The sequence below is a fragment of the Prunus avium genome, chromosome 2 (genome assembly GCF_965620075.1).
Source record: "Prunus avium chromosome 2, drPruAviu1.hap1.1, whole genome shotgun sequence".
Taxonomy (NCBI): domain Eukaryota; kingdom Viridiplantae; phylum Streptophyta; class Magnoliopsida; order Rosales; family Rosaceae; genus Prunus; species Prunus avium.
This window is the reverse complement of record NC_142285.1, coordinates 26,964,462-26,979,394: the sequence shown is the minus strand read 5'-3', so window position 1 is coordinate 26,979,394 and position 14,933 is coordinate 26,964,462. Positions and strand designations below refer to the sequence as shown.

The 14,933-nt window shown below is 36.2% G+C and overlaps 2 protein-coding genes across 2 annotated transcripts; both read left to right on the top strand.

The window, feature by feature from the left end:
- Positions 1-1,756: 1,756 nt before the first annotated feature.
- Positions 1,757-5,336, top strand: LOC110752694 (non-specific phospholipase C3-like). The gene is made up of 4 exons (XM_021953406.2): positions 1,757-2,573; positions 3,504-3,913; positions 4,060-4,230; positions 4,698-5,336. Exons 1-4 carry the CDS (start codon positions 1,939-1,941, stop codon positions 5,030-5,032), a joined length of 1,551 nt encoding a protein of 516 aa, XP_021809098.2. The 5' UTR covers positions 1,757-1,938; the 3' UTR covers positions 5,033-5,336.
- A 4,332-nt stretch (positions 5,337-9,668) lies between these two features.
- Positions 9,669-13,170, top strand: LOC110752696 (non-specific phospholipase C3-like). Its single transcript, XM_021953409.2, has 4 exons — positions 9,669-10,417; positions 11,802-12,211; positions 12,398-12,568; positions 12,706-13,170. Exons 1-4 carry the CDS (start codon positions 9,783-9,785, stop codon positions 13,038-13,040), a joined length of 1,551 nt encoding a protein of 516 aa, XP_021809101.2. The 5' UTR covers positions 9,669-9,782; the 3' UTR covers positions 13,041-13,170.
- The last annotated feature ends 1,763 nt before the right edge of the window (positions 13,171-14,933 follow it).

The following is a 14,933-nucleotide window of genomic DNA, read 5'->3' as shown; positions in this document are numbered from 1 at the left end:
CTCCGCATTTTTACACCTAATTTCCAAACGTTGCTCAACTTGAGAAATGTCAACATCATACCCAAGACCTCTCCCAATTTTCAGTAAATCTAAGAAGGACAGAAAATCCTCTATAATATTGTCCAAATAACAGACCTTACCCTTTTTATAAACCCCATTTACAAACCTGCCCCCATGATGTAATTTTAGAGTGCACATTCCATTGGTAGCTGCAAAATTGAAACAACAGTATGTTATTCTAAAGTCATTGAAACAACAGTATGTTATTCTAAAGTCATTGAAACAACAGTATGTTATTCCACTGAGTTGTGTGTGAACCAGACAACCAAGGGACCACATACGTTTAAAAAAGCCCCATATTCAACATATAGCAACCACAACCAAGGGACCACAGACATAAGCTTACACTTTGGAGTCAATGTAGCAAAAGCCACAACCAAACCTTACAAGAAAACGATTCCTTTACCCTTACTTTAAACATAAAACAACTAAAAAGCCGAACACAAACACAGAAAAAGGAATCTTTTACGAAACCACAGTTCCTGACAAGGACAACTCATCCATTTCATCTATTTCCAAACAAAAACAACATAAAATGCATTATAGAAGCCCTTACCGTATTTGGGAGTCTTTCCACCCGAACGGAATTCGAACTCCATTATCAGCAACTAGTGAATTTCCCAAAATCTCCAAAATCCCCAAAATCAAACCCTAAACCTAACTCCCAAATTCGAACTCCAAAACTAACACTGAAATTACACACTAACTTCACCAATTCAACAACTCGCACACTACTACAGCATCGACCAATTCTGGAACTCGCATTCACATCCCTTTCAATCGATGGTAATTGCGGGCGATGAGAGAAACATGGAGCAAAGTGAAGGTATTTTGATTCTGAACGAATAGATATTCTCAAAAAGTCACATATACCTTTCAAAACTCAGTCACGTGGCCATCGCGTGATCAAAACTCACGGAATCTGTAACGGATGGACCATTTAGGTACAAATTAAAAAGTTTAAGGACGTTTGAATTGAAAATTTTAGTTGGTGGACCAAAATGATAATCTAGCAATAATTGGGGGACCATTTAGGTCATTAACCCTATGTTTTATAATGTTTTGGCCTATGCTAATCATGGGGTTTAAAAAACAATCAATGGTATTTTTGAACGGTCATATATAACCATTTCCACCTCCGCCCCGAACTCCACCCTAGTCTTCTTCGGTGACAACTCCACCTACGTGGACCTAGACCCGGGCCACTCCATCCAAGCCATCTACGAGCAAGACCAGTCTGTGTCTTCTCTGCGTTTTGGGCGAAACCCTTCATTGTGGGAGCTAGGGTTTTGGTGGCGGAGGCCTCCGTGGAATAATAGAATTCTACAATAATAGAATACTACTCTTGTGGAACTCTACCCTTTTTAACAAAATAGAAAATCAATTATATATTTAACTCATAAAGAAGGGCTTCTTCTTATAATAAAATCTACTCACCACCACCTGAACTTGAGTTCTCCTTTTGGTTTGTAACTTTAATTATTACCTGAAAAAGCTAATACAAGAAGTCTGAACTCGGATAAAGGGCAAATGAGATTAGATTAGAGTATTGCTTTTATTCCAAAAAAAAAAAAGTACTCTAAGAAAGTGAACAACCAGACAAACTATTACAAGCAGATAAAAGAATTCTACAATAATAGAATACTACTCTTGTGGAACTCTACCCTTTTTAACAAAATAGAAAATCAATTATATATTTTCCTCATAATGTCCAATCTTCTTCTCCAAAGTCCAACCAAATTACCTTGTTCAACATCATCTCTCTCTCTCTCTCTCTCTCTCTCTCTCTCTCAATAACCATATATAGCCACACACACAACGTCGACCAGCTCAATAACATTTTACACAACTTTCAGAATCCCCAAACCACCACCAAAAATGGCTTCAGAGTCAAGCAGCAGCAGTAGCAGCAGCCCCATCAAAACGGTGGTCGTTTTGGTGCAAGAGAACCGCTCCTTCGACCACATGCTGGGGTGGATGAAGTCGCTAAACCCAGAGATTAACGGCGTCATCGGATCCGAATCCAACCTCATTTCCACCTCCGACCCGAACTCCACCCAAGTCTTCTTCGGCGACAGCGCCGCCTACGTTGACCCAAACCCGGGCCACTCCATCCAAGCCATCTACGAGCAAGTGTTCGGCGAGCCGTGGACGGAGGCCTCCGCTTCCAAAAAGCTACCTCCAACAATGAACGGTTTTGCCCAAAACGCTGAAAAGACACAGACTGGTCTTGCTGAGACGGTGATGAAAGGTTTTAAGCCGGAAAACGTCCCCGTTTCAGCGGAGCTGGTTAGGGAGTTTGCTGTATGTGACCGGTGGTTCGCTTCGATTCCTTCTTCGACGCAGCCGAACCGGCAGTTCGTGCACTCGGCGACGTCTCATGGGCTGACGAGCAACGACACGCAGAAGCTGGTCGAAGGGTTGCCTCAGAAGACAATATTTCAGTCGTTGGATGAAGAAGACTTATCTTTTGGGATTTACTTTCAGTCCTTTCCTTCCACCCTTCTCTACAGGTATTAAAAACAATTTAAATAGTTTATCATTTCACTTTAATTACTTTGGGAAGAACTTCAAGTATACTTTTCACTTTGGCACTTCTTGTCACATGCTTCTATTTATAATTTTTTTTTTTAATCTCATGCATAGTATCACCCTTGTAGTTTTACTTTTAACCAACAAGAATATAAGTTGTTTTTATTTAATACACAAATTTATGCTTATTAGAATATATTAGAGTAATCGTTTTAAAAAACTTTAGGAAACTAATCGTTTTTTTTTATAGGAGGAAGTTTTTTCACACACACGCCCAAAATATCATGGGGTTCGAATATGATACTTCTGATTTGCAAATCAAGATTCTTTTCCACTCAAGTAGACTCCATTGATAAATACTAGTTATTCTCTAAACCTTCAATGGGGTCTACTTGAGTGGAAAATAATCTTGCCAGGGCATATTGCTAAGACTCACCTAAATTTAGATGGTTAGCCGCCATTAGTTTTTGTTCTATCTTGGCGAAACTAATTATATAGCCGTCATTAATACCTAATTATATTGCTTACTGTTTTTATTCAAATAATGGGTCAACTCTGATCTCTAATCTCAGCATGCCACGTGGATACCACACCTACCCAAATTGCTATTAAAAATCCCAAATTTGTCCTCCTTCCCCACCCAAATTGGCTTTGTTTCTTTTCTTCCTAACCTGCGGCTTATCTTGTCATTAGTTGGAAGCCATAACTAAGAATAATCAAATGGAAATTCAACGGTATTTGATGACACATTACCTTTTCTCTTGTCGTATTAGTTGTGGTGTCAACCTAGCTAATCAGTGCTTTGGTTGAGCTTGAAGTCATTAGCCTGTCCTCATGTGCAATGATAAAGGATAACATTTTTATGTACTTTAATATATATTCACAAAAGAAGTACATCCCACTCATGACAGGAACCTAAGAAAATTGAAGTACATCAAGAATTTCCATGCATTTGATCTGCAATTCAAGAAACATTGCGAGGAGGGAAAGTTACCAAACTATGTGGTTGTGGAGCAAAGGTTCTTTGATGTCTTATCATTTCCTGCGAATGATGATCACCCATCCCACGACGTCTCCGAAGGCCAGAAGTTTATAAAAGAAGTGTATGAAGCACTAAGAGCAAGCCCCCAATGGAATGAAATGTTGTTTGTGATAATATATGATGAGCATGGCGGTTTCTATGATCATGTTCCAACACCTGTTACGGATGTTCCTAGTCCGGATGATATCATTGGTCCCGAGCCATACAACTTTAAATTTGATCGTCTTGGTGTTCGGGTTCCAGCCATCTTAATATCTCCATGGATTGAAGGCGGAACAGGTAACTCAAACAATAAACTTAATTTCTTAGCAAAAAATAAAATATTTACTAATTATACCGTTGATTAGATAGGTCTTAGTTACTAAAATTATTACAAGTGGGAACAACTTGCACGAATTAATCTTTTGTAATAATTAAAAATGCAGTGTTGCATGGGCCTTCAGGGCCGTATCCCTCATCAGAGTTCGAGCACTCCTCAATCCCAGCAACAGTTAAGAAGATTTTCAATCTCAAAGAGTTCTTGACAAAGCGTGATGCTTGGGCGGGAACCTTTGAGGGTGTCCTGAGCAGAACTAGCCCAAGAACGGATTGTCCAGGTGAGCCTTGCCGACCATCTTACCTATGTGTACATAATAATATCTCTGTCGTGTCACTTGCTGCATTGTTTGCCAAAGGAACATTTTTCATCATTATATAAGTTGATTGTTGCAACCATTATAATATGCTTATATGATTGAAAAAGTGATTGATGGTGGGTAGCATGTCAATTACAATGTGTAGAGTGATTGATAGTGGGTAGCATGCATATTACATGAAAATGTTAGAGAGATCACATTTATGTACCCGTTTTCTAATAAAAGTGAGACTCATTGTATGGGTGTGCTCCACTTAAAGCGGTCGTATGCAATGTGATACATAAATATATAATCTTCATAGTATACTCCGCATGGTATAATAGAGCAAAGAATAAATGAGGAAGAAAACGTTTCGTATTGTCCGGAAAGTCAATATTGGATTATGGATATCATATACAGTGTTTGATTTGTTGATTAATTAATTGCAGTCACTTTGGGTGAACCTATGAAACTACGAGAGACTGCATCTATTGAGGGGGCCAAATTAAGTGATTTTCAAGAAGAACTAGTGCAATTGGCAGCGGCTTTGAACGGGGACCATAGAAAGGATATATATCCAAACAAATTGGTGGAGAACATATCTGTTGTAGAATCTCTCAAATATGTGGAAGCAGCATTTGAGAAATTTTCAGATGCATGTGAGAAAGCCAGGGAAAGTGGGGCAGATGAATCTGTGATTGTCGTCTGTGAAACCTCCCCTTCACCACCATCGCACAAGTCGTTTGCTCAAAGGTTATTTTCTTGTTTGGTTTGTGATAACTGATGACTCAATTTGTTTGGAGCACCTAAATTTCTTGGGTTTTACATCCCATTCATTCATGAAAAATCATTTGGACCAACAACGTTACCGGTCATTATTTTATTTTATTTTTTAAAATAAGTAATTTTTATTGATAAATAAAACGAAAGTACAAGACAACTATGTTGCGGGTCATTATTTGCTTTGTGTTGTAAATTGTCTTTTCATGTCTCTTCATTGGACTGTAAATTCCTAAAGAAAAAAACATTGTATATGGACGCGTTTCTTTTTAATTAAATAAAAAGTAAGTTGTTCCCTTTTCTTTTTATGTGATTAACAACTTTTTGTTTGCACTAATGATCGATTTATGTGTATTGATGGTAGTCCAAATCATAAAGTTCATTTGAATTTGGCTTTTTATGTTTTATAATGTTTTGGCCTATGCTAATCATGGTGTTTAAAAAACAATCAAAGGTATTTTTGAACGGTCACATATAACCATTCAAATCTACACAAATCATAGGAACAATGAACTTTGCTAATGAGATGAGACTTGTTTTTTCGTGCTTTTTATTTCTAGCCTCTCGTTCAAAATCAAATAGATGAAAGTTAGCTATTTTCTCCTCTTGTTTTTCTAATTCATTTTGTATCATATGTATTTTATTTACACATAAATTTATGTATTTAATGTGTTTAAAACTTCTTTATTAACTTTACAAGCAAAGTATTAGGGGGTTTGAACCTGAGACCACTAGTCTGAAAACCAAGGTCATTTTCCATTGGGCTAGACCTCGTTGTCTCTAAAAATCCGTATTTTAAGATTCAAAAACTTGTTTGGTATGCAACTTAAAAGCTGTTACTAGAAAAAAAATTCTAACAAATAATTTTTTATTTATTTATATTTTCAAGTATTTGGATATTTTTGAGCTATTTTTTTAGTTTGGATTTTTAAAACTTGACCTACCAAACATAATTTTTGGATTTTGGAGTCATATTCTGTTTTGAAGTTAAAAAATTTGGATTCAAATAGAATACCAAACATGACCTTAGTATTTTGCACTAAATACATAGATTTATGCGTAAGTAGAATACATGTGACACAAAATGAATGATAAAGATTTATGCGTAAGTAGAATACATGTGACACAAAATGAATGATAAAGGCAAAAAGGGAAAGGCATTTCTCAATAAGATATAGTTGTTAAACCATAATTTTTCTCTCTCAATCACATCTCAAAGATGATGGCCTACTATGAAATATGGTAAATATCATCATTGTCTATCATCGATTCTAGTACACAACCAGAGAATCCAAGTTTTAACAATGATGAAATTACTTAAAAAGCACCTAGTAACTAAAAAGGAAAGTGTGAAGAAGGCCAAGAGTTCAATGTAACTTCAAAATCATACGGGCTACGTGCTTTTGAAAAATTGTGTCATATGCAAATGAGGGGAATAAATATTTCCATGGACTTAGAGCATCTTTAAGAGAGTCTCCAAATTATAGCCAAATTCTAGCTAAAATAGCTAGAAAGCTATTATAGCAAACCACTTAAAAGGTGTTTTCTTCAGCAATGTTCTCTATTTTGGCTAATCTGAAATATTTTATTATTATTTTCTATTTCTCTTTCTCCCTCTTTCTCTTGCAAATCAAATATATTAAAAAGAAAAGTAGAAACCCAACCCCACCAACCTCCCAAATGTCTCTATCTCTCTTTCCTTTTTTTTTGAGTGCTGCTAAACTAACCCTAAAATTAACTGAGTACACCCTATTACCAAAGTATTTATTAAATTACTAATTTACTCTAAAATAAAATTACCAAAAAAGATATATTGAATTGTGAAACAAATGTAATTTTAATAAGTACACCCGACTCACCATATTCAACCCTAATGAAAGGCCTAAGCAAGAAAAATGCTTCTCTGATTCCAACCATTATGAGACTTGTTAGTGTTCAACAAAATTTCGGGTACTGAGAAAGCGAAAGAACCATGTTGGGAAATCTGTGGACAATGAAATAGGCTTGTGACCCCAGAAAAAGCGAGCAGACCCAAGGAAGTTTGGGTGAATTGGGGTTTGTCGATAGGGCTTTCTTCTAGGAGGGATGATTGTGAGCTTCCTAACGATTGTAACTCTACTAGTACATCCCTTTTTTTGGTCAAAATATCAGGGAAATTTATTAAAGATGAATAAGATCGTTTACATCACTAGCCAAATATTAAGGACCCATGCCGGACCTGCTTGATCCCATACATGATTACCACCCATCCTAGAAACATAGGCTGCCACCTCATGTGTAGCTCTATTGCAGTGTCGTGGAGTGAAAGAAAACACCACTTGGCTAATTTAACTGTTGAACTAAAACATGAATATCAACTAGGTAATGTGTGATAGAGTTTATTAGGGTGTATCAAGGGTATTTTGGTAGTAAAGTAGGGTGTATTTAGTTAATTTTATATTTTGATTAAAATATTAGGGTGTACTCAGTTAATTTTAGGGTTCGTTTAGCAGCACTTTTTTTTTTCTCTCTCTCTCTCTCTCTCTTTCTCTTCAATTTGGCGTGCCTCCATTTCTCTCTCCTCCTTGCTAGATGTAGAGAGCCAAAAGTTAGTTCTCCAAAATAGAGAGTCAAGTAGGGAGTCTGTTGGAAGGAGGATTTTCCTTCTTTTTAGCCAAAGTAGCTAGGGATGAGAGGATAGGGAGTCTGCTGGAGATGCTCTCAGCTAGGGATACCAATGGTCATGTGACTCTTGTTTCCTCCATTGCTTGTGGGAACTGAAAAAGCACCTTTGTGTAATTGAAAAGGAAAATGTGAAGAAGGCCAAGAGTTCAATTCCTCTTTGTGTAACTTCAAAATCATAGAGGCTAGACACCTTTGAAAGAGAGTCATATACAAATGAGGGAAAAAATATTACCATGGACTTATCTAGTAGAGGTGTCAAATGGACAAGATCGGCCCGAACACACGAGCACGGCTTGCTTAAGTAAGGCCCGACACGGCACGACCTGTATCTTTGGGCAGTGTGAGGACGTGGTAATTAAGTCCAAATGGCCAGGCTGGCCCGCGGTTTTTCATGGGTTGTGTCGATCCAAAATCCAACAGGCCGGCCTATTTAAAGCCTATTTATTAAATTATACTTGTTTTTGAGAAAAATAATACATAATATTATTACATATATATCTTAAATTCAAGTCTATTTCTTTTCTCTAATAATATATATATATATATATATATATATATATATATAATTAATGTTTCCTTTATATATAAAATAATGATTTATTTTTCAAATTTCAATTTTTAAAACCCAAACAATAATTTAGCAATTTTCTATTTAAATGTACTTTAAATAAATTTATTGGCCTTTTTTTTTTTAACAAATAATAAATCTTATTCATATACACATAATTGTACAAAATATTTAAATGAAGTTGCAAAAAAAATGCAATACATATGTCAAATTTGGCGTAGGCCCATATCGGCCCATTTAGTGGCCTGACATGAGCACAGCCTGAGCCCATATGAGTTCAGGCCGTGGGCTCGGGCCAAGATTGATGATTTTCCTAAATAGGCGGGCCTGACACATCCCGTTTATTAAATGGGCTGACTCTAAACGAGTCGGGCCGCCCGGCATGGATAGCTAGTCTTTGAACACACTGGTGTGGTGTGAGCCAAAGAGCCTATGATGTCTAAATTAGTTTGACCATACAGAGAGAAAATAGGGTTTCTTAGATCAATGAATAGTTACTTTCTCCGAAAGGCGAAGGTTGGTTTATATTCAGCTTTTTGGAGGCTGGTTTATGGCCGTGAGAGGCTATGTATTCGACGTTTATTGCAGGAGTGACAATTCGTTGATGTGGACGTGTAAGGTATTTACCTAAAGTAGGTGAGCATGATATCCTCAAACACCCTGGCTGAGGAATTCCTTAAGCAGTAATGCCAACTGCCCATAATTAATGCACGATATGATGTTTCACATCTTCTCTCGCCCTTGATCAAGTGCAATTTGGTCCTTGTGGTTGCCCTTTAATCTATGTGGCGTCGTACCATTAACGTGCGATTATTTTCTCCCACACAAACCACTACCAATATTGAACCTTCACCATTCTTTATTCTACTTCAAGAGGCCCTTCCGAAAACTATTCTTATACCTTGAAACCAAATTAATGTAATGGTACCTTTATGAACTAGTACAATCATTTTAGAAGAACAACGAAAATTTACACTACCGCTTAAATGCACATGCAAATTTGGCACAAGAGAATTGAACTCATTTTCGGAGAGGTGCAACAAGTGTTTTGGGTAGGAGAGATGGTTATTTATTTAATTAGTATTATGTTTTATATTGAAATTACATTCTCAAAATTTATTAATCTTTTAAACAATTTATTTTTTAAATCTATGCCACACACATTTGTCATCGACATAACTAAAAAGAAGTATCCCATAATTCTCATGTCATCAATTAAAGAATAGTTTAAGTACTTTTTTGACCAAATATTGAGAGCATGGTATAATTGTGTTATATGAGGTAAATCAAATAATAGTAAACTGTAATTAGCCCCTAAAATGAATCACGTGTTTTTTTTTTCTCCAATATCATCTCTCTCTCTCTCTCTCTCTCTCTCTCTCTCTCTCTCTCTCTAAATACCCATTATCACAACATCCAAAACGTAAGCTGAACAACATTAAATTTACACAACACTCATATTCCGACACCACCAAAACACCATTAATTGCCGCTGCCGCCGCCGCCGCCGCCACCACCAACAATGGTTACAGAGTCAAGCAGCAGCAGCAGCAGCAGCCCCATCAAAACGGTGGTCGTTTTGGTCCAAGAGAACCGCTCCTTCGACCACATGCTAGGGTGGATGAAGTCCCTAAACCCAGAGATCAACGGCGTCACCGGATCCGAATCCAACCCCATTTCCACCTCCGACCCGAACTCCACCCTAGTCTTCTTCGGCGACGACTCCGCCTACGTGGACCCGGACCCGGGCCACTCCATCCAAGCCGTCTACGAGCAAGTCTTCGGCGAGCCATGGACGGAGGCCTCCGCCACCAAAACCCTAGCTCCCACAATGAAGGGTTTCGCCCAAAACGCAGAGAAGACACAGACTGGTCTTGCTGAGACGGTCATGAACGGTTTCAGGCCCGAAAACGTCGCCGTTCACAGGGAGCTAGTGAAGGAGTTTGCGGTGTGTGACCGGTGGTTTGCTTCGGTTCCGGCTGCAACGCAGCCGAACCGGCAGTACATCCACTCTGCAACGTCGCATGGGCTGACGGGGAATGATACTAAGACGCTGGTCGAAGGGTTGCCTCAGAAGACTATATTTCAGTCGTTGGATGAAGAAGACTTTTCTTTCGGGATTTACTTTCAGACCTTCCCTTCCACTCTTCTGTACAGGTAAAAAAAAAAATTCAAATCATCTGTTTCAACAAGTTTCAGTATTTGATGAACAAAGAGATATACAGGTGAATTTCGAGTGATAATTTTTTGAAAATTTGGAATGTATAACAAGCGATTTTAAAATTAATACATTAGAAACTTTTAGTTTCTTTTTTTTGTTCTTCGGACCTGAATTTAGATAGCCTACGTAATTCCATAATTTCTAATTAAATATTTAAATGCAAGTTTTTAGAGTAATAATTTTTTATCCAGATAAAAGAATCCAAGACATTGATAACAGAAACACATACAATATTTTATTTCCTTGACTTGCACATAAGAGATTTCATATTCGAATCCCATGGCATCCGTGAAAAACTCTGTCCTCTGTAATTTAGATTATCACTAGTATTTAAAAAAAAGATATTCCTAAAACGCCAGGTTGGAATTTTGGAGACTGCCAAGACTTCACCTAACTTTAAATGGTTGAACAAACGAGAGAAGTATTATACAAAAGAAATCAAAGAGAAAATGAACTGCTCGACCTCTGTCCTTAAATTAATTAATATAAAGTACCTATTCTGGCATGTGGATATTGAGTCAACTTTCTTTAGCTTCAGATTATATATATATATATAAGAACATGCATGCCATGTGAAAGTTGTCCCCTTATTACATAACTATTGCTTTGTCTCTTCTCTTCCTACCCATTTAATTTATCAAGTCATTAGCATGAAACCCATCATTAGTTCAAAGTTATTTTCAAACACATGTTGCTTTTTCTTTTGCCATGATTTAAATAGACCAATTGCGCTATTAACAAAAAACAAAAAGAAAAAACATTGAAACATCCAATATTGAAATTGGATGGCCAGTTGTTATATATATATATATATATATATATATATATATATATATATATATATATATATATATATATGTCACATGGATTATTAATATAATTAATGTTTTTTAAACAGGATATTTGTGTTGGGGGTGTGAATTTCATATCGTAGAATTAAAGTCTTTCATAATAGTTAAAACGACTTGTGTTTTTCTACTCATTGCTAATTGATTTTAAGTTGGATGCTCATGAATAATTTGAAAATATTTAGATACATAAAAGATGAGAGAGAAAAAGAAATCTTGAGAACACATAAACTAAGACAATCGTTCTTGGTTCTATATTTAATTTTACAAAAGGAATCTATATATTATCTTTCCTCGCATGTATCTCCTCTTTTTTTTCTTAAACCTTCTTTTATCTTATTCCTTCTCTATCTTTTGTGGACAAACCATTTACGGTAGAAACCAAACGAGCTTTCATTTATTTATTTATTTATAATTAACAAAGAAGTAAAAAGCGCTCATGTTTCGTTTTGAATTTTAATTTACATGGCAGGAACCAAAGAAAGTTGAAGTACATTAAGAATTTCCATCAGTTTGATCTGCAATTCAAGAAGCACTGCGAGGAGGGGAAGTTACCAAACTATGTGGTGGTGGAGCAAAGGTTCTTTGATGTGTTATCATTTCCTGCAAATGATGATCACCCGTCCCACGACGTCTCTGAAGGCCAGAAGTTTATAAAAGAAGTGTATGAAGCACTAAGAGCAAGTCCCCAATGGAATGAAATGCTGCTTGTAATAATATATGACGAGCATGGCGGTTTCTATGATCATGTTCCAACACCTGTGACGGATGTTCCTAGTCCAGATGATATCGCCGGTCCCGAGCCATACAACTTCAAATTCGATCGTCTTGGTGTTCGGGTTCCAGCCATCTTAATCTCCCCATGGATTGAACGTGGAACAGGTAACTCAAATAACTAAAAGATTTGTATCGTATTTACTAATTATTAAAGTATCACTTAAGGGTATCCCCTTGCATAAATTTCTCATACATGGATGGAGAAAGAAAAAAAAAAGTAGTCATTACAAGTCATCAGACACAAAAAATTACTGGTTTACTAATTAATTTTTGTTTATAACAAAAATGCAGTGTTGCATGGGCCTTCAGGGCCATATCCCTCATCAGAATTCGAGCACTCCTCAATCCCAGCAACTGTGAAGAAGATTTTCAACCTGAAAGATTTTCTTACAAAGCGTGATGCTTGGGCGGGAACCTTTGAGGGTGTCCTGAGTAGATCAACCCCAAGAACTGACTGTCCAGGTGAACCTAAATTTAAAGATTTTTTGTTTTCATACATAAGTATCGATCTTTTTAATGCCTACAAATTTGTGGTGTTGTTGAATCACCGTTCGAGAGTTTTTGAGTGTTTCATCGTTTGACATCTCTGACTTTCGCAGTTACTTTGCCCGAACCTGTGAAACTACGAGAGACTACATCCAAAGAGGGGGCCAAAATGAGTGATTTTCAAGAAGAAATAGTGCAATTGGCAGCAGCCATAAATGGGGACCATAGAAAGGATATTTATCCCAACAAACTGGTGGAGAAGATGTCTGTTTCCAAGGCTGTCAATTATGTGGAAGCATCGTTTAAGAAATTTTCAGATGAATGCGAGAAAGCCAGGGAAAGTGGAGCAGACGAATCTGAGATTGTGGTCTGTGCAACCTCACTTGAATCGCCATCTCCCAAGTCGTTTGCTAAAAAGATGTTTTCTTGCTTGGTTTGTGATCACTGATGATGACTCAAATTTTCATTTTCGTTTTTTGTTTTTTGAATTGATTCCTAAGATTTGGTTTGTAATCACAACATACTTTATTTGCATTTCTTGTAATAATTAATTATTATTATTACAAATATTTCGTTGTTAGTTCACCTTTTTATTCTGTTGGTTCACTTTTCTTTCTTTTGGATATAAGCGATAGTCTAAACTACGAAGAGAGAGGCTTTTCACATACACACTACCAAGGTGTCATGAAATTATGGACCTAAAACCACTAGTATGCATATCAATACTGTTTTCCACTAGATTCATCAAAACAAAAATTGTGAAAAAGTTTTTCTATAAATATTTTTTTGTTCAATCATAAATTCAATTAAAATGTGAGAGTAGACTTCACCTCTTTCTAAGATACGAATCATAACAGTAGATGCCGGAAACACCAAATACGTACAAAAATACAAATGAGTACAATTTATGTCCACAAGTGATTATAATTTTTTTTTATAAAATTAGTGAAATACCCATTCCTAGACATAAAACTATAAATATACCCTATACTATTTAGTGTATATAAACACACCCAAAATAAACCCAAAAATCTTTTTGGATTCTGTATCTATGTTGGATTACGGTTTTGACCTTTTGGTTTGAATTTTGAGAAACAAGCCCAAAATTAGCCAGGTAGGATAGGAATGTCTTGAAATTTATGTTGGTGACCTCATAACTGAAACCTGTTTGGCAGCCTCGTGATTTTTTTTTTGAGCAGATCGAATATTCCAAACGAGCGTCGTTTGAACGAAGCTCAGTATGATCTGGTTCCAGATCTCCTTTCTTTTTAGATTCTTCTGAGCTTAATTTTTGGTGCTCGGTGTAGATTGGAGTTCTATTGCTTCATTCTTTTTTTCTTCTTGTTTGAATTTGTGGTTTTTGGAGCGATATTGTGCTGCATGAGATTCGATTGGAGCTTGGTGCGATCTGCGATCTTCGATTTTGAGGTATTCGATTTTTTCTTGTGAATTCATATTCGATTTTTGAGGTATTCGATTATATTGTAGTCTGATTTTTGGTGATTTCATGTTTGATTAATTAAGTTGTTGATTAGGTTTTTGTTTTTAATTTTTGCAGTCTTGGAGTTTAAATTTGACATGCAGATCCAATTCTTCTTGATTTTATATGTTTATTTTTGTTATTGCTGATTTGGAGGTAAGCTATTGGATTTTCTGATTTCGTTCTAATTTGTACTTAGATATTCGTTTGAGTTTTAAATTGTGATTTTAATTTCTTTTTGTTTATAATTTGGATTGATTTCAGATTCTGATTGGTTGTGGATTTGCTCGTGTTTTGGTTTGAGCTGCGGTTAGAAATTTGTGATATTCGATTTGGTTTTCATATTAATTGAGGTATGTTTTTTCAGTTATATCTGAGTATATTCATGCCTTTTCAGTGCTGTAACAGTATTTGTAGTTAGAAAAAATGTTAATAAAAAGTGAAAGAACTGTTCAATAAAGTTCCAGTATAGGGTAATAACACTGCTTGTTTGCTATGAAATCCTATTTCTAATGCATGTCTACCACTGTAAAGTTCCAATATAGGGTAATAACACTGCTTGTTTGCTATGAAATCGTATTTGTAATGCACGTCTACCACTGTTAAGTTCCAGTATAGGGTAATAACACTGCTTGTTTGCTATGAAATCCTATTTCTAATGCAATCGTATTTGTAATGCACGTCTACCACTGTTAAGTTCCAGTCTAGGGTAATAACATTGCTTGTTTCCTATGAAATCCTATTTCTAATGCACGTCTACCTCTGTTACGTTCCAATCTAGGGTAATAACACTGCTAGATTCCTCTGAAATCCTAGTTCTAATGCATGTCTACACCCTGTAAAGTTACAGTATAGGATCAT